General features: G+C 42.8%; 1 protein-coding gene across 3 annotated transcripts in view; it reads left to right on the top strand.

Moving 5' to 3' along the window:
- Nucleotides 1-20,374, top strand: part of ELAVL4 (ELAV like RNA binding protein 4) — a 142,524-nt gene that overhangs the window by 98,398 nt on the left and 23,752 nt on the right. For all 3 annotated transcript variants that reach the window (XM_072974478.1, XM_072974477.1, XM_006200460.4), the window contains exon 3: nucleotides 16,847-16,950. In XM_072974478.1, the coding sequence (XP_072830579.1) occupies nucleotides 16,847-16,950 (104 nt within the window). The remainder of the gene's footprint in view (nucleotides 1-16,846; nucleotides 16,951-20,374) is intronic.

The following is a 20,374-nucleotide window of genomic DNA, read 5'->3' as shown; positions in this document are numbered from 1 at the left end:
CAGCCCAAAGAAGAAGCACTTGGCTTCTTATTTTCCTCTCTCTTTCTTCCTCCCTTTTTTCTTTTCTTTGCTTGTTTCCTATCCTGCCTCTTCTTTCTGACTTCTTATTCATCTGTATGCCATTTGATCCAAAAAGGATTTGAATTGGCTTATACGATGGGAAAGAACTAAAATTAAAATAGCTATAGATTTAGAAAAAAGCAAAGCAAAGAAAAGAAAAGAAAACAAGATAGAAGGGAAATGGGTGTGGAATGGTAAAAGGAGACCAAAAAGAAAATGTGTTAATTAAATGTGGCTAAGTGACTAGTCTGACTGGTACCTAGCCACCTAGTCTGAGTTTTCTTCACAGCAAGGAAATATGGATGGTGACGCCTTGATGCCATTCTCAAGTGATGATCAGGACCCCAGCCCCTCTCCCCCTTTCCACACACTCACTGGAGCTTCTGATTGTGGAGCCTATTGCCAGCTATGCTGTAAGATGGAATATGAAGCCTGAAATCACATACGGAGAGTTTTCCTTTTCTCAAATTGAATGCATGTTAGATCGATCGTCTGGTTTTCTTGTGGCAGGGGCAGGAAGCCTCATAGAGAAGCTGCCTGAGTGCAGTCCCTGTTTTCATTAACTTCAGGTGTAGATACTGTGCCAGAGGGGGTGCCTGAAGCGGGTTTCCTTGCTTGCTGCCCTGAACCGAGTATCAGTGGATTCTGAGTGTCTGCAGCTTCCCCCTCCCACTCACACCCCATGGTTGGGCATATGGCTTCCATCTCTCTGGTGAGGGTTCCCGTTCTGAGTTCTGGCAGGTTCCCCGTTGCCCAGGACCCTGAGCTGGACAGCAAACAGGAAAAACAAATGTCACTCTCATTTCCTGATCCTGTCCCTGGAAACTGCAACAAGTCCTCGGCTGCCTTTTCTCTTCCCAGTGCCCTCACCAGTCAGTGGAGCCTTCCCAATGAGACAGACCACCTTGAAGTACAAAAGAAGTGAGCCCTGCCCAAGAGCTCTGTACTCCCCCCAGCACACACATGACACCCCCCCCATACTTCCTGGTCAGAAACACAATGCAGTGTGTTGTGCTAACCAGAAGTGAGCCAGATGTTAATCAAAGTCTTGCACCACAGCCCCTACACACACACTTAATAGACGTGAGTGTGGCCTTGTATAAGTCACTTTTTTTCCTTGGACTTCCATTTTCTCAATATATAGTAAAAAGGTAAATCCTTACCCTACCTTCATTGGATGATACTTGCAAGTTCATACCAGGTGGCACATGAAGACCCTTGTAAACTAAAGCAACCTGTAAATGGAAGGGGCCCCTTCTCTCTCATAACTCCTTCCCTTTTCTCTCCAAAGGCTCTGCCACTGGGCCAGCAGACTGATAAAGGGAGAGGAGGAGGAAAGGTGATATCTGTTTCTGATTGGGTCCTCAATTACATAATTCCAAGGAACACTTAGGAGACAGCATATGAGAAGGCAGGCTAATGGCTGGGAATTTACATTTATTAAGTACTGCTGGATGCCAGTCACTTGATGTTTATCTCATTTAACCCTGACCTCACCCCCAAGAGGTAATGGTGGCCCCGTTCTTTAGATAAGGAAACCGAGGCTCATGGAGTTTAAAATGACTGACCTGAGGTCACTCAGCTGGCAGGTGGCCGAGCTACTTGTGTACTTGTGCCTGTCTGCCCACATGCTGCTGCCAGTTGGGACAGGAGACCTTCACGGAGAGGGTTCCCCACATTCTGCTGTTTTACCCCGAGTCGTGAACGTGGCTGTAGGATGTATTCCAGTAAGCCTCAGAAATAGCTACAGTAATAATGCACAACAGTTTCAGTGGTTCTGGAGGATTGTAAATGAAAGCGTTTAGTTCAGTATTTGAAAATGTCAGGATGGTTTCTGAGATTGTTTTGAAAATCAGGCCACTTTTATGAGTGGCAATGTGATGAAACAGAAAGATCCACCAAGTCTCATTCTAGCTTCAGCTCTGGGACGCACAGTGGATCAAGCCCTTCTGTGCCTCAGGTTGCTGTGCATAGAATGGGGATAACACTGGCTCTTTCCACCTTACTGTGTGTTGTGACATCAGATGAGCTGCTAATTTAGTGTCAGGAAGTCATTAAAGTGCTACACCAATTCAGAATATTACTGTGTTCACCTGGAAGATAGGACGTTTTAAGCAGGGGATTTGTGAGGGTAAAGTAAATACTAAAACCCCTGTGATAAGCTTGCTTTGCTTTCTAGCCTGCCTTCCAGATGTTTTGTTCAGTTATCTACGTACATCTCAACGAAAGCTGATTACCTCTCTCAGACATCAGTGTGTAACTGTTATTAATGCTCCAGCTGATCAAATTACAATGCCACAGATCCTACTTGTGGTTTAATATTAGATTTTGGATTCCGGTCTATAATGAATGATTTTTCTCCATGCATTGGAAAAATTGGTTAGCAGAGTTCATAAGAAAGTTTAATTAGCAGGCTGTTTGTGAAAATAGCGGCTCTGAGTCATCGTTCAGAGCAAACTAACATTTCTCAGGGTTGAAATTTGTTCTTCTGTTCCTTGAGCAGCCACATAGGATCCTTGTGTTTGGGAAGCTGGTGTCTGCCTGCTGCCCACTTGAACTGCACCATGTAATAAATTAATGACAAAAACAGCAGATTTTAAAAGCCAGAGAGGAAGAGAAAGTGTAGAGTGTTTATTTGTGTACGTGTGTCTGTGTCTTCCAGGGGAAGATCATGGACCTAATATAATCCAGAATTATGTGAGGCAGGATAGCCTAGTGATTAAGAGCTAGACTGCCTGCATTTGCATCCCAGCCTCACCACTCACTAGCTGTATAACAGGCAAATTCTTACTCTGTGCCTCGGTTTTCTCATTTGTGACATAGAGTTATTCACAGGATTATTGTATCAGTATATGTAAAACTCAGAACATTCCTGACATATATAATTTCCACAGCAATTTTGTGAGGTGTAGGTATTGTTTGCCCTATTTAACAGGTGAAGAAACAGGCTCAGAAAGGTTAAGTAACTTGTCCTAGGTCACACAGCCTTTAAGTGGCAGAACAAAGTTGAAGCCACGTTTGTTTGACTCCAAAACCTCTATTTTTACCTACAATACTGTACTACCTCCCAGGGTCATATGCCTAGTTAGTTAAGAATAGATAGTGTCCACATATGTGCCTGTATACATACCTGTAAGTGTGTACTCCTGCTTGGGTGTGTCCATACAGCCACACACAATTGTGTTTTCCCTCTGGATCTTTGGTTCTCCTAGTGAAACTCCTTAAGCTCACTGCACGCTGACTACTGACACACAGTGAGCTAGAAGCAGACTTGTACAACGTGTACTGCCATGAAAACATGTACACAGATGTCTGACCCTCTTCCCACTGGGCATCTCTGTCCTGTCTAGATAATCCCAGAAACAAGTCTGAATGATGTTTTCTGAGAAACAGAATCATAGACTATTGCAGTGAAGAGACCTGAGAAATATTCTGTCTTGGTCTCCTTGTTTTCTGCTACCCTCCCTGGTATCTTAGGAACCATAGCTCAGAGTTGAGGCCCATACCCCCCCCAACCTTAGGGTAATTTTATCTTGAGACAGTATGCAGTCCTGTTTTAAAGAGTAATGTTCATTTTGGAATCCCATCTCAAAGTCTTTCCCAAAGATATTTAATAGGTGATAATATTTTTTTAAAACCAGTTTTCTGTGACCAACTGAGTTTGGGAAACTGAAATGAACCAAGTTAGAAAGGGGTTTCTTTGTATCACTGCTTCTCCGAGTCTGTGCTAATATGTGTTATACATCTTCAAAGGAACGATGTGATACATAACATTACCCAGGGAAGCTTTTCTTCTCCAGCATTTTGTGAACTGTACATTCTAAGCCAGGAGGGAGGAATGGAGCTTCATTAGGGATAAGTTTGAGGGTAGAAGGGAAGAAGGCAATTTGGGACAGTTACCACTGATGATGAACTCATTTCCTTATTAAGAAAGAGGTGTGGTCCTCTGCTGCATGTGGGCAGGCACATGGAGGCTTTGGTCTCCTAGGAAAGTCTCACCAACTCCCAAGCAGAGCAGAAAGTGGCGCCATCCCTCTAGTGTGTGGACCCATCCCTCTAGCACCAGCATAGTCCCATCATATACTAGGCATTTTTGTTGAAAATTACTGAGCATGTTCTGGGCATGATTTAAAGTATGAGTTTGTTTGGTTTCCCGATTGTCAGGGTGGCATTTCATTTTCCATCACCCGAAAGAGCTGAGCCATTCGACGGTGTTTACATTTGTGAGTCTCACACATTCCAGACCCTCCGTCATTTTCTCCTCTCCCAGGTGTTTGACTCCATGTAGTGAGGCTGGCCACACTTGCCTCGTGTAGCCATCCCCAGAGAAGCCCTTAGCTTAAAGAAATAATAATAACAAAAGGAGATGGCATCCCTCCTCGATTTTCACTCTGCAGACCCATTTCTGTGTGAGTTCTTTTGTTCTTGGGTTTTTCTTTCTTTCTTTTGCTTCTTACTTGTAAGCTGAATGATGATGGAAAGGGGAAATGGACTTTTGTTTCTTCTTTCTTTTCCTTTCCATGCATCTGGGGAATTTCTTTCTTTCTAAACCTTTGTTGGAACCGAACTGAGCTCTCAGACCGCAGGGTGAGCACCCTGATGGTACTCTACTATCAGTGAACTTGATGATGGGGCCAGGGACTTCCACACAGCTGGGAGTGGTAAGTCCACGCCAGAGAACCCCAGGCCCTTAGTTCAAAAAAGACACATTGGCAAAGATTTTCAGACAGCCTTCCTCTCCAACTCATATATGACATCCTGCCTGATCTCAGCACAGTAAAGTTATTTATCTCACCTCCTTTGTTGAGAGCCCTGAATTTTCTTTTATTTTGAATACAGGCAATTTTAGTAGATTTATATTCAGTTAATATTTACAAAGCATCTCCTTTGTGCCAACTCCTCTCACGTAACTTATGTCAATTAATTATAATCCCAATATGGCATCAGGAGCCCCTTCTAGGAGTAGTGTGTGGTGGGAGTTTTGAAAGCCATTGTCTTACTGCCTGCACACAGCACATCCTTCCACCCAACAGACATTCACCCACAGACAGTCTCATTTTGCCCAAAGGCTGATTACAGTGTATGCAGTTCCTATTAACCTGATCACTTTTTCTCTCTCTTCCTTTGTTGCTAAACCCTAGCAACATCAGCAGTGTTTGTGGAATCACCTGTTGGTTCACATCCATCCCGGGAGGGAAGCCTTGTCTGTCTGACATCCAGACCTTTGTTTCATGGGAGAGTAAGCCAGTCAGGAGTTAAGAATTCCAGTTCATGTCTCTGGCTCGCTGGGAGTTTGCCAGATTCCTCCTTTTTGTTTTAACCCTTGTTAAAAATACTTAAATATGTGACTGTTCTTTCCTGTCTGTAAGAATATTCTGAACATAATTTAATTTAATATTGCTTCGATTAAGAATCTTTTATTGCCCCAGGGTCATCAGTCTGAACACTTCTTTTCGTGTGATAAATGCTGAAGGTGAGACAGTTGTCACTGAGGCTTCTATTGTCCCTGGTACACTACCTAGAATTTTTTTCCTTTTGGTTGTTTTCTAAGTGTCAGTACTTGGTACTAGCTTTTTATCTTATGAATTACTTTTCTTTCCTGAACAGACTGAAGAAAAATAGGGTTCAGATTAGTTTAGTTTATTCATTTATTGAGGTTTATTATTATTATAATTTTTTTTTTTGTAAAGAAAAGATTGTTTTATTCAGGAGGCCAGCGACCTGGGGAGAAGGTGGTCTCTTGTCTAAGAACCAACTCTGAAGATTCTACTTGTCCATGGAAGTTTTTAAAGGGAAAAGGGGGATATTAACCACATTTAATCATTTGAGGAGGGGGACAGAGTCTTCTGTATCTTCCACTGTGTGCAGACTTTCTTCTGATTGGTTGGTGGTGATGTAACAGGGTTGTGTTCCAGGAATTTTGTGCTCAAACTGAAGTTACCATCTTACACATTAGTTCCAGGTAGCAGTTGCTCCAGAAGAAATTGAAAATCTAATCAGCCATCTGATTGGGGGCCACTTGAACATGTAGAAAAAGCACTAGGTGGGAGATACTGTAGCTTTACCAGGCCAGTGGATTCATGGTCTCCCAGATTCATCTGGACTCCCCGAGGAGGCGGATGGGCACAAAGGGCCTCTGCTGGTACCAAGGCTGCGGTTCCTCATAGAGTTCGGGCGAAGGGGAGAAGTCTGCTCTGGGTCCCTCATCGTGGTCACCGTAATTGTTGACTAAAATAAATGTGCAGCCTAAAAGCTGAGAGTTATGTTTTATTGGGCAGAATGGCTCGGACTGGGATGACAGCCTCTCAGATCACTCTGAGGGACTGCTCCCTATTGAGGTTTATTATTGAAATGTATGTTTGATGATCTGTCATTTGGAGCAACTTATTTTATAGGACAAACCGAAAGAGTAAGTTTAAAAAAAGATAAAAAACTCCTTTGAGAATTGGTTGGCTGGCTATCTTTATAAAATAGTATAGCTTTGTAATTGGTCCTTCCTGCTTTGGGGACTCCTGGAAATCATCATATATACTCTGAATTTCCATGTACCTCACCCCAGTAACAGAGGCATTATTTTACATCCACTTGAACAGTCTGGTTTATATTGTGTCTGAAATCAGGAAACTCTACTGAAAGCCTGTATGAGCTTTAGAGACAGATGGGTTTATGTCTTAGGATCTGAGGCCTCTGGACATCAGCCTTCACAGTTGTAAATGGCAGTGAAGATGCCTACCTTGTTAGGATTGTTTTAGGGAGTAGGTGAGCTGATAAAAATAAAGCAGTCAGGTAGAATTTAAATGTTCTCACCAAAAAAAAAAAAAAAGATAAACGTGTTGGTTAACTAAACGAGAGGAATCCTTTTACAATGTACACATATATCAAATCATTGTGATGGGCACTTTAAATATCGAACAAGCTTATTTGTCAATTATACCTCAATAAAGCTGGTAAAAAAGAAATAAAGTACCCAGTACAGTGACTAACACATAGTAAGCACTCAGAAAATGGTAACTGCCTTCATTACTGTTCATGTGCTTATTGAATTCATTCATTCATTTATACGACATAGATTTATTGAAAGCCTACTATGTGCCAGATATTGGTAGTACCAAGATTTAAAAGACCCATGTTCCTGCCCTGAGGAACTTCGGGTCCATTGAGAATACCCTAAGCTTGACAAGCTTATACTGAATGCCTACTGTGGCACAAGTGCTTTTGCTTGTTAACATCTTGATGCCACATGATGAATTCTCACCGCTGGGAAATTACATCTACTTAGAAAACCAAAATGTAGCCTCTGGAAATAACCAAGTACTGGTTCAATGTAATTTTAAATACTTTGGGAATTCAGAGTAAGAAAGGCTGAGTCCTGTCTTTTTTAATAGTGTTTGCTGTTGGCATAGAGCAGAGAGTCAAAATTTCAGATGCCTAAATAATTCCTGAATCTGTGCCAGAGGTATGGGGAGATCTCATGTGTACATCTGAGCACAGACTCAACTCAGAAACGATGTTGACAGTTCTGGTTGATATCAACAGCTTTTGGCCTCCTGGAGATGATAGCTGTAAACTGAGTAACAGACCTCTCTCCTCAAGTGTCGATGCTCAAGCTGTCCCCTCCTCCTGGGATGCCCTTCTCTGTCCTTTGCCTGGTTGTCTCCTATCAATCTTTTCAAATTAGTTTCAGTTCAGATGTACCCTCCAGAAAACCCTTTCTCCTTCTCACTGTCATAGCACTTAACCACACTCTACTATCATTGTTTATTCACAGTTCTAACTTTCTTACCAGACCATGAACTGCTTGCTTCTTCCTTGGTCCTCAGTTTCCAAATCTGTAGAAAAGACCTGAAGATGATTGATACCTAAGTCCTTTCCAAGATTGTCATTCTGTGACATACCAGATCCAGTTTGACAGATGCAACCAATTCAGAAGGTGGGAACAGGATACTTTGGGGTGTATATTGGAATTAAATGAAAAGAATGAAGACTTTTGTACTAGAAAACCCAGGCCCTCTCAAAGTCTCAGGCACGCTGTGCTGTGTCAGGGCAGGTGTCTGGCACATAAATGGACACGTATTCAAGAAACCAGGGCGCCGCAGGAAGTGCACAGGCTCAGGAGTCAGATCGGTCTGGCTCCTGTTTTCTAGCCAGGTAACCTCGGTGTGTTACTTCTCCTGTCTGCACCTCAGTTTCCCCTTCTGCCAAACAGGGAGAGAAATGCCTACTTCAGAGATTGTAAAGATTGATTTAGATAATGATATATGTAAATTGCTTAGCCAACAGTAGACACTTAATAAATATCCTCTAATATTTTTATTTTCTCAACTAGAAATCAGGCTAAACTGAAAACGATTGTAAGCATAAATACAATGTAGAACCTTTGAATCTTAGCATTAGAGAGGATCTTATGAGTTGACCTTGCTAACTGCTGCATCAGCTCCTGATGACATGTCGATCTGGCCTCTGTCTGCATAGTTCTAGTCGTGGGGTCCTTACCACATCACAAGGCAGCCCACACACTCTTATAAAATCATTAGTAGAAAGTTCTTCCTCTTATCAAGGCAAAAACCTACTCCCTCACTTTCTTCTGCTGCCTGATCCCCATTCTTCCTTTGGGACTCCACACAGCAGGTCTACCCCTGTGTTCCCATGACAGCCCTTCAAATATTGGAAGGGGCTTTGAGGACCTCTAGAGTCTGCTCTCCTTCAGACTAAAGCCTGCAGGTCTGGCAGATGTGTTTCATAGGATCTGGTTCCATACCTCTTACCACCATCCCCTGGACACAGGTGAGGCCCTGGTAAAAGATTTTGCTGCTCTTCCTGATCCCTTTTATTTGGATTTTGGGAGATTTAGGGTGGTTAGGAGGATGTAAATATGCATGTGAATAGATGATAGTCATTCATTCACCCAGCAGACATTTACTAGCTATCCAACAATGTCACAGACCCTTTGGTAGGTCCTGGGAGTATAGAGATGAATAAAATATCATCTTGGCCTCAAGTTACCTCCAGTCCAGAGGGGAACAGAGATACACGTTAAGAGATGGTTTTGAAGAAATGTTTCAGTGAGTGTGTTCACTTGATCTGCACAGCCAAGGGAAAGGGGCTGGCGTGGTTTTCACATGCATCTTACTCAGCGGCACCTAAGAATGAGCTTGGAGAAACCAGGGATACCCCTTTCCTCTTTTCAGCCATTGACGAATGCATTGTGCGTTGCCCTCACATTCACTTGTGCCATCGCTCCAACATGCCAAGCATGCTTCTGCCTCAGGGCCTTTGCCCATGAGACTCTCTCTGTCTGGAAGGGCCTTCCCTCAGATGAGGGGACTGGCTGCCTCCTCTCCTTCAGGTCTCTGCTATCATGTCTCTTTAGCAGCAAGGCCTCATCTGACCACCCTATTAAAAAATTGCCACCCTGCCCCCTGACACTGCCTTTCTGTCTTCTCTGATTTATTTTCTCCTAGAACTCACCGTCATCTCGCAAACTTTATATTTTATGGATATTTTTTTCTCTCACTCCCTTATCCCCAGTCAGAATATAAATTCTCTGATGGCAGAAACCAAGTGTCTTTCGTTCTCTTCTGTGTTCCCGGTGAACATATGCCTGGCACATCATAGATAGTCACTAAATATCTGTGGGCTAGATTAATACAGTGCTTAGATTCAACCCTCAAGTTGGAATTGCATCCCTTTAATAGGACAATCCTAGCAAAATTCTGTTCCTTCTTCAAAACCCAACTCAAACACCCACTCTTCCTGGAAGTCTTCCCTACTCTGCTCAGTGAGAATCAGTCTTCACCTCTTCTCTGTTCCTGTATGTAACTTTAAAAGAAAAACCTCAAGTATATTATTATTTTTGCTGGACTATAATTAATCCTTGTATTTATTTATCTTTCCCTTCTACATAATAAGCCTCCCAAAGGCAGGAACAAGTCCTTGGTCATTGGGGACCCACTCATATTATCTAAGATGTATCAGTTATATGTGGAATTTGTGTGCCTGTTGCATATTATGTGCTCCAATGTGGAAGAAAAGCTTTAGAAACACTCTCCACCTTCGAGGAAGCTGGGGCCTCATTGAGGAGACAGCATCCTCATAGGCAGTATCTCATGGAACATGGGAGAAGAAAGAAAAGGAACCAGCATCTGTTGAGCACCTGTCACGTGCCAGGCACTTTACATGCATTATCACTTTTAATCCTCCTGGTACCTCCATGAAAAAGGTAGTAAGTCCATTTTACAGATGAGATTACTGCAATAGGAAAGGGCAAAGTAGGAATGAAAAATTGGGAGATGAAAAGAGTTAGCATATATTAAGAAGTTCTGAGAGCTCATATCAGAGCTTCCCTTCCCTGTGACTGTGAGTTAGATATGTAGTTTTCTTGAAAACCAAGGTGCAGGGAGGTTCATGTAACTTAGCCAGGGTCTCACAGCAAGAAGCCGAAGCTGCAGTTCTTACCAGTCCGCCAGGTGATGCCAGTCATGCTGGTACAAGGATGACTGAGTAACAAGACTTTAAACTGTCCTTAGTTAGAGGGAATTGTATGAACTACCAGAAGAAAATAAGTCCTTTGCTTAGTTGGCTCTGCTAACACTGAGTCTGCAGGAGATAAGCCAAGACTTAGACTGCCCAACACGTGTAAACACCCACAGAGGTGGGATGGAAGGGGGCAGAGCCATGGACGCGGATGCTCCAGAATCTCAAAGCATCCCCATCAGTGTGAAGAAGGGGAAGAGCCCCCAACGGAAGGGCTGTGCGTCCCCTTGAGTTCTTGCCTGATGCCAGGCACTCTGCTGCACCTTTGCACAGAGGCCAGAGGAGAAGGCATGAGCTGGGAAGTCACACAGCCCAGGGTTCACTCAGATCCCAGCCCCGCAGCCTCCTTCCTGGTTGACATGGGGCAGGTTATTTAACATTTCTTCATCTCACTTTCCTTATCTTCACAGTGGGCCTGATGGTACCCATTTTGCATAGGATTAAATTAGGTAATTTTAGTAAGCCACTTAGAAGAATACCTGGCACAAAGTAGGCACTGAATAAATCGGAGCTGCTGTTCGTCCACATGTTAATACAGTTAATCCTCATAGTGATCTTTTGATCGTGAGGATAAAGGATTATCCCTGTTTTTCCAGATAAGAGAATAGGCTGGTGAAGCTTAACCAGGACTTAACCACAGATATACAACAAGTCCGATTTTGAGCCCTACACACAGACATATATGCAGTAACAGCCTCAGAGCTCTCTGACCCTCTTTAGGGTATGTTCAGGTAGGTTTCAAGGCAGCTGACAGCAGGGAAAGTCATCTCAGGACTGGCAGAGAGGGAGTCCTGGGATTTGGAGTTGGCTGCGGTTAACCCAGAATGTGGATTACTGCCATGCAGGTGATCTTGAGGTGACTGGGGATTTTATCATGTGCTTTGAGAATGGAATTTCAGCCTGAGCTAGGGGTTCTAACATCCACAAAAACTCCTTACTCAACTCAGAAGTTTTCATCAACAGCAGCTACCCATCTGGCTGCCCCCTTGGGGGCTTTGCAGAGGAGGGGGGTCGCTGTTAGGTTTCTGGAGATGACAATTTTTGAAGAAAGAAAGAGCAAGGTGTGCAGGTTGGCAGTGCAGAAATGCTGAGGTTCCTTCCAGTCAGCCCTGCAATGGGACAGCTTCTCTGCTGCTGCCGTCAGCAACGAGGATGTCACATTTGGTGTCCTGCCGTCATAAACCCCAGGACCCTAAAGGCAAGGAAAAACAACTTCTATCCAGAATGACTGAGAAGATGAAGGGTTATAATCAGCTATGATGGTGACACTTCCTTAATACAATAAAAGTGCTTAACACAAACTGTTGAAGGTAATTTACTTTTTCTCAGGTGACAAAAAAACTTAAGGGCCTCAGAATAGTTGTCAATAACATCCTAGTTCAAATCGAGTAACCGTAGTTATGGCAAAAGGGACTGGCAGAAATTGACACAACATTGTAAACTGACTATACTGCAATAAAGAAAAAAAAAAGAAAAGAAAAAGGGACTGGGTTTGGAGTCAAAAGATCTAAACCAAGGGGTCAGCAAACTGTGGCCTAAAGGCCAAATTGAACCCACGGCCTGTTTTTCTAAATAAAGTTTTATTGGATCTCAGCCACACTCATTAGTTTACATATCGTACATGACCACCTTCAGACGACAGCGTCAGGGATGTACTGACAGACCGGAGGTCCCTCCAGTCCTAAACTCTTTATTATCTCACCCTAAACAAAAAACAGCTTGCCGACTCCTGATCTAGACTCAATTTCAGCTCTGTAACAGAGCAAATCACTGCTCTCTCAGGGCTTCAGTTCCACATCTGTAAATGATGATTCTCTCTCCCACAAGGTTGTTGTGAGAATTAAATGTGACAGAGTGGGTGGGAAAGCACTTTGGGAACTCAGATCCCTCTGGAAGGATGGGCAGGGATGGTTTTTATTGTTCACCTGATCTGTGCTAGAGGGGCATCCACCCAGGACATTTTTTGTCTGTATTCTGTTTTCCAGTCCCTGGTGTCAACTTGTGGTCTTGTCCTCTGTTTCTCACAAACACAAAATGAATTCCCCAGGTACCCCTGTCTACCTCTTCTCCCCCCAGACATAAGCACATATTCTGGTCATATGCATCCTGGAATAGAGAATTAGTACAAATCTGTGCATCCGTTCTTTCACTTATCAAATGTTTTTTGAGTACCTACTATGTTCAGGGATGTAGACTTTTCTAAACTAGTGCTTGTAGGGAGAAGTGCTTGGTTTCTAAGGGGAGAAGTTAGGTATACAAATTATTGTAACAGAAGAGAGATATTGCCACATCATAGTACGAGGACGTGTGTGTGTGCGTGTGCACATGTGCGTGATTTAAGAAAATAGAAGTATTCAGGTTCAGATTTAAGAAAGGCTTGTTAGAAACAAGAATCTGTTTAATCCAAAATACACTGAAGTGCCTTAAAAATGTAGCCATTATGTATAACAGTTTTCCCTTGGAAACTCCATTCTAATTTTAAGTTTCCATCCCGAATTGCCAAGAATGCATTTCCTGCCCATCCATGGTCACTGGGGCCTCTCACCCAAGCTCCTGGACAGGATTATTAAGGACTGTTCACATGGAAGGATTGTACATTACTTGGGCAACAAGGAGCCAGGCACTCACTATAGTTTCTAAATTTTGGAGATAATCTTCATTTTTATATTTTGATCTGTTCTTTCATGATTTTGTTTATTCTTTATTGATGATTCAATAAACATAACTTCAATGATTTAATTTTTTATTTGTTCAACTTGCTATCAAAATAAGCTCATAAATCGGGAGCAAAAATAAACTTTGTTTTAATTTTCTGTTCTGAAGGTATTGACACCATACCTGTGGCCAAATCTTGCTACTGCTGATAAAGGGGGAAGATTCAGTTATCTGAGGGAAAAAAAAGGAAGAAGAAAAAGAAAAAGGCCCTGTCTATTTCTGAGATGCAGAAACACACACGTAGCTCAAGACTTCAGACTGAGTCCCCTGGGCCTTCCCAGCACAGTCGCTCTCTTGATCCTCACAGAAGTGGTGTTGGTATTCTCTATGAATATGTGTTATCCATATTTTTCTCTGTTCTGTGTACAGTTTAAATACAGAATTGCAAATCCAGAACCTACCACCAATATATGGCCACCAATGTTTAAATATAAATTTTTTTCTCACTTTATTCTCCCCTACTACTAAAACAGTATCTGAAAGAAAGTCTTCAAAGAATATCTTCAGCCCCACAGAATGTTTTTACGAGACTTAGCTGTCCTCCTTCTAGGATGCCAAGAAACACATGGAGAAGCTTATTTGTGAACGAGGCTAACCACAGGTAGTTTCATTGTGCTGCCGGTTTATCTCATATCTTTGAATTCATAGGCAAGCCTTTGAATTCCACCTCTGTCCTTCTCTTGTTCAGACAAGTGTTCTGTTTTCAAGTTGGCAGTTCATTATTTTATATCAAGGAGAACCTCCGTTCTTTTTTTCCCCTTCCTTTCTGAAACGATGTTCATCTAGTTTTTAGTTTTCTCCAAAGCATCGTCATTCTTGATGTTAAATGCATCTCTCTCTAAAGGAGGGTATAGGTCAGTGGTAGAGTGTCTTCCTAGCATGCATAAGGTCTTGGGTTCAATCCCTAGTACCTCCATTAAAAATGAAGAAATACTTAATAACTGCCCCCCAAGTGCATCTCTCTCTAAATCTAGAGCAGATGACAATAACACAGTTGTGCTAACCCAATACTAAAGTGATGGTTTGGGACTGATTCAGGCAGATGGGTATATATGGCACATCTTTTTGGGCAGGAGTCCTTCCTTCACTTGACCTTCAGAACCTTCCTATGACCTGAGTGTTTTCCTTCCTTCTGAAGCAAAGACAAAACAGAGATAAAATATAGAATATAAAAGTCATAGCCATTACGTATATTTAAGATATCTGTTAAGTATTTGAATAATTAGAAAGAAAGATTATATGTCAGGGAACATGCACTACTGGTAGGCACGATAAATTCTTTCACATATATTCCAGCAGTACAGTGAATCACGAAGTATTTGGCTTTAGGTCCACTGTTTGCAGTTGAGTGGTGAGTGTTTTATCTGATTTTTCATATTTCATTTTAATTTTATGCAGGTTAAATTTAGCTGGATTGGTTGACCTGTTTCCTAGAACTCATACATAAGGTTTATCATGGAGATTACTGATTTAAAGATGCCCCTTAAAGCCCCTCAGTTTGGTGCATGACTGTTTAAAAGAAATAATGGTAAGAATATTTAACAGCAATTTTTAAGTCTTCTCCTATATACAAGGTAAATAGGACTGATAAATTTGCATGATGAAAATAGATTTAATTAGGTGAATTTAGTTAGGCTTGATGAGGTGGAGCTGAATTTAGGATAAACAATATTTTTAAACCAATGAATTAGGCTCAGGTATTTCTGGATTTGCAGAAACTTTCTGCAACATGTTGCAGGGCCTGGTAATTTACATGCACCTCTCTCTCGCTCTCTCTTACGTGTGTGTGTGTGTGTGTGTGTGTGTGTGTGTGCAGGGCCTGGTAATTTACATGCACCTCTCTCTCGCTCTCTCTTACTCGTGTGTGTGTGTGTGTGTGTGTGTGTGTGTGTGTGTGTGCGTGTGTGTGTGTCTTGCATACACACTGCTCACACACCACACGTGACACAGTGGAATGGAAAAAGAAGGGCCCCAGTAGCTAAGTCTACTTAACACTCTCTCCTGCTTCTTTAGTTGCTAATTCTGGCTGGTGAAGGGCATATCTGGCAAAGTTTGCCCCTGCCTTTCCTATTTTGACCCTGTTATTCCAAAACAGAAAGAAGTATCCTAAAGTATTGTCATTTGGGATTTTCCATTTTGGGGACAAAAATGCAATTGAGTTTTTCATGGTTCTCTTTACTCCCACCTATCAAGGGTAACACAGGCACCCATTTTCTGATCCGGAACCCAACTTGTTTTCCCAGGTTCCCTCCTACAACCAACACACACACACACATTTACCAGCAAAACAGAAGCTGTTGGAAAGATTTCTTTGGCTGCTGAAATGGGCTCCTGTCACCAGGACATGGCAGGCTTTTTGCTGTATTGCCTCCCAGCACTGGCCCTGGTACTCTAAAGAGAGCTTTATGTAATCAGTCTTTCCTGACATGTGACGTCCTGTCATTTTCCTCCCCTTTGGCGCTCCTGCCTCCCACAAATCAATAACATTGCCTGGGAAGTTCAAGCTGGTTTTGCAGCCACCCTAAGCTCTGTGTTTCTTAAAGGGTATGTCAGAAAATGTAAAGTTTCCTAATGATATTTCTGGCTGATGACACACGGCAGAGCTGATGGACTATTTATAATCAGTGGCACGATCGCAAGCACATTATTTTTATTTCACTTAGAGGGGAGCCCTGTGACTTGCTACCTCTCTTTTCAGACAAATTGTTGCCATCTCCACCTTAAGTAGCTCCATCCTCATTGCAGAATGCCTTAGCACTCTCCTCTTTGTGTTAGGAGCTCCCCAGTTCTTTCCAGTAGAACCCCCGCTTCTTTATTGTTCTTGGACTGGGGGAGATGATGAGGGTAATGAATGATTTGTAGCAACTGCTTTAAATTCTGGCCACGCCTTTGCTATAAATGTCTCCAGTCTTTGCTGCTCCGCGCCTGCTCCATTCCTGAGTGTGGGTGAGCGTGGGTGTGGCTGGCATGCCTGAGGCAGCAGACCAGCTACCACGTCCAGTGCTTGCCCCAGCTTTACAGGACTGCGCACAGCATAGCTGTCTTTTGTTGAGCAGCTACTGGTGCTCTAGGTATGCGTTTCATATACAGTATCTCATTAACCCTCTCACCTGTCTGTGGCAAGTCCTGTTATCTCCAGAGAAGAAATATGGGCGAAAAATAGGAGATTAAATGATTTCTCTGCAAATCACACAGCTGATAGGAAAAGCCCCAGGACTCCAGCTAAATCTCTTCTAACAAACCACACCTGCTCTCTTTCCGCTACCCTGCCCTGCCCTTTCTCAATGAAGTGGACACTTGTGTATAGGTGGTGAGGAGGTGCAGAGACTTATTATTCCCAGCTGGGGTAGCTCCTGTGAGTTTAATGGCTGGCCAGAGTGAGATATGGAAGAACTAGAAACTTCTCCACTTGGGGGTAAACCCTGGTGTAAAAGGAACTGTAAACTAGAGGAGGGTTTTGACTCATTGCAGTGAAAAGTGTTGCCTCTATAAAGATACTGAGCTCTCTTTCTCTTCTTTTTAAAAAATGTTTCCACAGGACAGAGTTTAGGGTATGGATTCGTTAACTATATTGATCCAAAGGATGCAGAGAAAGCCATCAACACTTTAAATGGACTCAGACTCCAGACCAAAACCATAAAGGTAAGATATTATATGCTAGCTCCTTATTTGGGAGGCACTGGTTAAATTTCATCCCTTTGATCTAATATATCCAGACTATGAGGGAGCTGGCAGAGGTGTTCTTTATTATTTAAAAGACATTTACCATCCACTGTACTAAGTGAGGGGCTCACGTCATTACAGAAGAATGAGGTGAGGGCTGAGTAGAGGGAGGGGACCACAAGCTGTGAGACCTCCAATTCAGAGGGCAGATAAGGTGCTAGGGATGACCAGCTCATTAAGAAGGCCTGTGAGCCCAAGCCTGCAAAGACCATCAGAACAGAGCCAAGGGAGAAGCTGAGGCAGGGAGGCTGTTCCAGGCAGAGGGACCAGCACATGCAAAGCTGTGAAAATATATAAACATAGTGAGTGGGGAACAGCACATAGAACATGATGGCCTAAGTTTGAATGGGGAGACGATGAAAAGATGAGGATGGGAGGTGGGCAGGGGCCTCGAGTGCCAGGTCAAGCAGCTTGGTTTCACCTTTGCAGGGGCCTCGAGTGCCAGGCCAAGCAGCTTGGTTTCACTTAAAGGTGAAGAAGACCCTCCTAACCAAGACTTGAAAAGGAAAATTCAATTATAAATAAACACGCTGATGTAAAAGAGATAGATACTATAACATGGATGGGAACGTAGTAAAGGAATGATGGGAAAAAGTAACTTTCTAAGAAATCCAGAAATAATGAGACCATCAGATGGGTAATAATATCTCAGGAGGGGTTGTTTTAAATCAAAAAAGAAAAACAGTTACCCAGAGCCTGCTCCTGCAGTCGGAGGTTTCTGTAGCTGGATTGTCACCGTCAGTTCAGACGTCACCTTGTGGGGATCCTTCGGGAGGTGGTGCTGTTTGCGTTCAGCACCCCCTGTGACAGCCAGTGGCGTTCTCCTGGATGGAGCCTGCCTCCTCTTCAGCCTCCCTTTCCGTTCTTCCCCCACCTCCAGGCAGCATCCTGTTTGGGGGCAGCTGCCAGCCCATTAATGAGTCCATCCTTCATAGCCTATTAAACCACAGGGAGGTGTCTCCTGGGCGCGCTTATCCTCACGACAGCAGATTTGACGCAAAGTAGGACAAAGAGAAACCTCTCCCAGAATGGAAATCTATACATGGCACCAGCTCTCATCCTCTGGAAACACAAAACCAGAACTTTTTAGTTCAACAGAGCCACTTTCCCAACATATAGACTGACAGGAGACTACTGGTGTGAGATAATCTTAGCTGGGAGGTAATCAAAACAGAAACAAAACAAAATAGAAACCTTCTCTTTTCTGGAATGTGTTGTGTGGTCTTCTTTTTTCCTCTCTTTTCTATTTTTTTCTTTTCCTTCCTTCCTTCCTTCCTTCCTTTCTGCCTACATTTCTCCCTCCTTCCCCTCCTCCTTCTTTATTTCCTTCCCTTTCCTTCTTTCCTTTCTTTCTTTTAATGAACTCTACTGTTGCAGTTTAGTTTAGCTTATTTATAAAGGTGATCACCTTCCTAATCTCATGCAGCCTATACTTCACAAAGACCCCAAAACGGGCTTGATTCAGGTTGCCTCAGTCTCAGCCTAGAATCAGTCCCCATGAGTCCTCTAAGGGGGAAGTAATTGAGAGTTGTTTAATTATGGGGTAGTCCTCTGAGAGGCAGGAGAATTAATTTCTTTCAAAGGAAAAACATACCTATTTTCATGCTTTAGGATGGGGTGCTCTTGCCACCTGACTCTGATGAGGCCACACCAGGTTGAGAGCTGTATTTGTGGGTTTGATTGATTTTTCTGCGCTGTCCAGCTCATCATTAGAATGTCAGACATTTACTCTTCCCTTGATGAACACCCTGACCTTGAACTGAGAAAGATACTTTTCTCTCCTCTGCAGTTTTCTTAAAACCCAAACCTCCCAAGAGCTTAGAATCAAATCATCATCATCCATCCATTCTGCTATTTTTAAAGAAAGTATTCCATGAAGCCATTGGGGACTCCCAAAACACTAAGTACATCTGGCTTTTCTGATCTCAGAATGCACCCCCTGGCCCATGGTGCCATGAGAAGCAGTGTTTTTTCTAAGTAGATCTTAGAGATGAGGAACACTGATTATTTTCTTTCTGTGAAGAGTCAGTCTGCCTCCTTCCCTTCTCTATATCCCTTTCCCCACCCCCTCACCCACCCCATGCTCACCCTGCATCAAAATGCTGCCAACACATTTGCACCCAGCAGTAACGTGGGCTTCCGAGCCACTGTAGGATTCCAAATGCATGATGCCACGGCTGAATCAATAATTTCCATTCTCTACAGCGAATGAAAATTTAATGTGCAAACGTGGGGATTTTGGCCCTTTCATTAAAGCAGTTTATTTGCCATACTGAAAATTAAGTTTGAGTGAAAGGTTCCTTTATTAACTTTTCTTCCCTTTCCTAAAGGGACACAGTGTTTAAGGTAAAAATCATATTAAAGGGAAGGGAAAAAGCAAACCCTTTCCGTGTGCTGTTAATAGTCTCATCATTTATTAATTTTTTTAAATTGCTTTTCTGCCTTTCAGGCCACTATTTACTTCTTCTGCTTCAGTTTGCTTTGATAAGTGATATGAGATTTACCTCTTTGCTCTGACTCCCATGAAGGAATAGATAACTTTCCTTTCTGGAAAAAAACAAGCATTTCTTTGGAAAGCATCCATTACAGAGATTTCCTCAGAACCATCTAGTACATGTTTGCAAACTTTGGTCAAGTCTGTCCCTCCTTCTCACATTTCTAGAGTGCTTCATGAAAAGCACGCAACTTTAAGTGTAGTGTACAGCATAGATGGAGGCAAACCAAGAGTTAATTCCGAAGCTTTGAAGGTGAGTGATTAACAGGGAGATTCCTGGGTAGTTCTGGAAAGCCCTGGAGGGGCAGTGGAGCCTGGTGAGCTGGAGAGCCCTGAAAAGGGCAGCTATTCTTCAGCTACTGCTGGTTGTTTAAGGGCAGATTATTGTCAGATCTCCCAATTATTCAGTAGAAACCAAAATCTAGATTTTTTTCAATGCCAAATCTCCCAATTTTAAAAGATTGAAAACCAGCTTAAAAAAATTTAAAGCATTATGTAGGCAAGCCAAACTAAACTTTATAGTTGACCTGTGGACAAGTGGTTTGCAGCTTCTGAACTCAAATTTAAGTGCACAAGCACTGTTTTGTCTGTTGGAAGTGAATGATTCATTACTAGGCTGCTAGTAGAAAGTGCCCACAAATGATGGTTCCCTATTAACAAATATTCATTTCCCCTTTATTTAGGGGGATGTACTGTGACCATGTGCGAATACTGAGGGCACTTGGAGGGCAAGGCCAGGTGCAGACACAGCATCAAAGCAGAGAAAGAATGTAATTCATTAAATAAGCCCTTCCCAGTAGTGTGGACGATGCGGATAACTTGCCTATCTGGTATAAAACCAAGTGTCTG

The sequence above is a fragment of the Vicugna pacos genome, chromosome 13, assembly GCF_048564905.1.
Source record: "Vicugna pacos chromosome 13, VicPac4, whole genome shotgun sequence".
Classification (NCBI taxonomy): domain Eukaryota; kingdom Metazoa; phylum Chordata; class Mammalia; order Artiodactyla; family Camelidae; genus Vicugna; species Vicugna pacos.
Note: the sequence above shows the minus strand (reverse complement) of the source record. Positions and strands in the feature narration are given on the sequence as shown.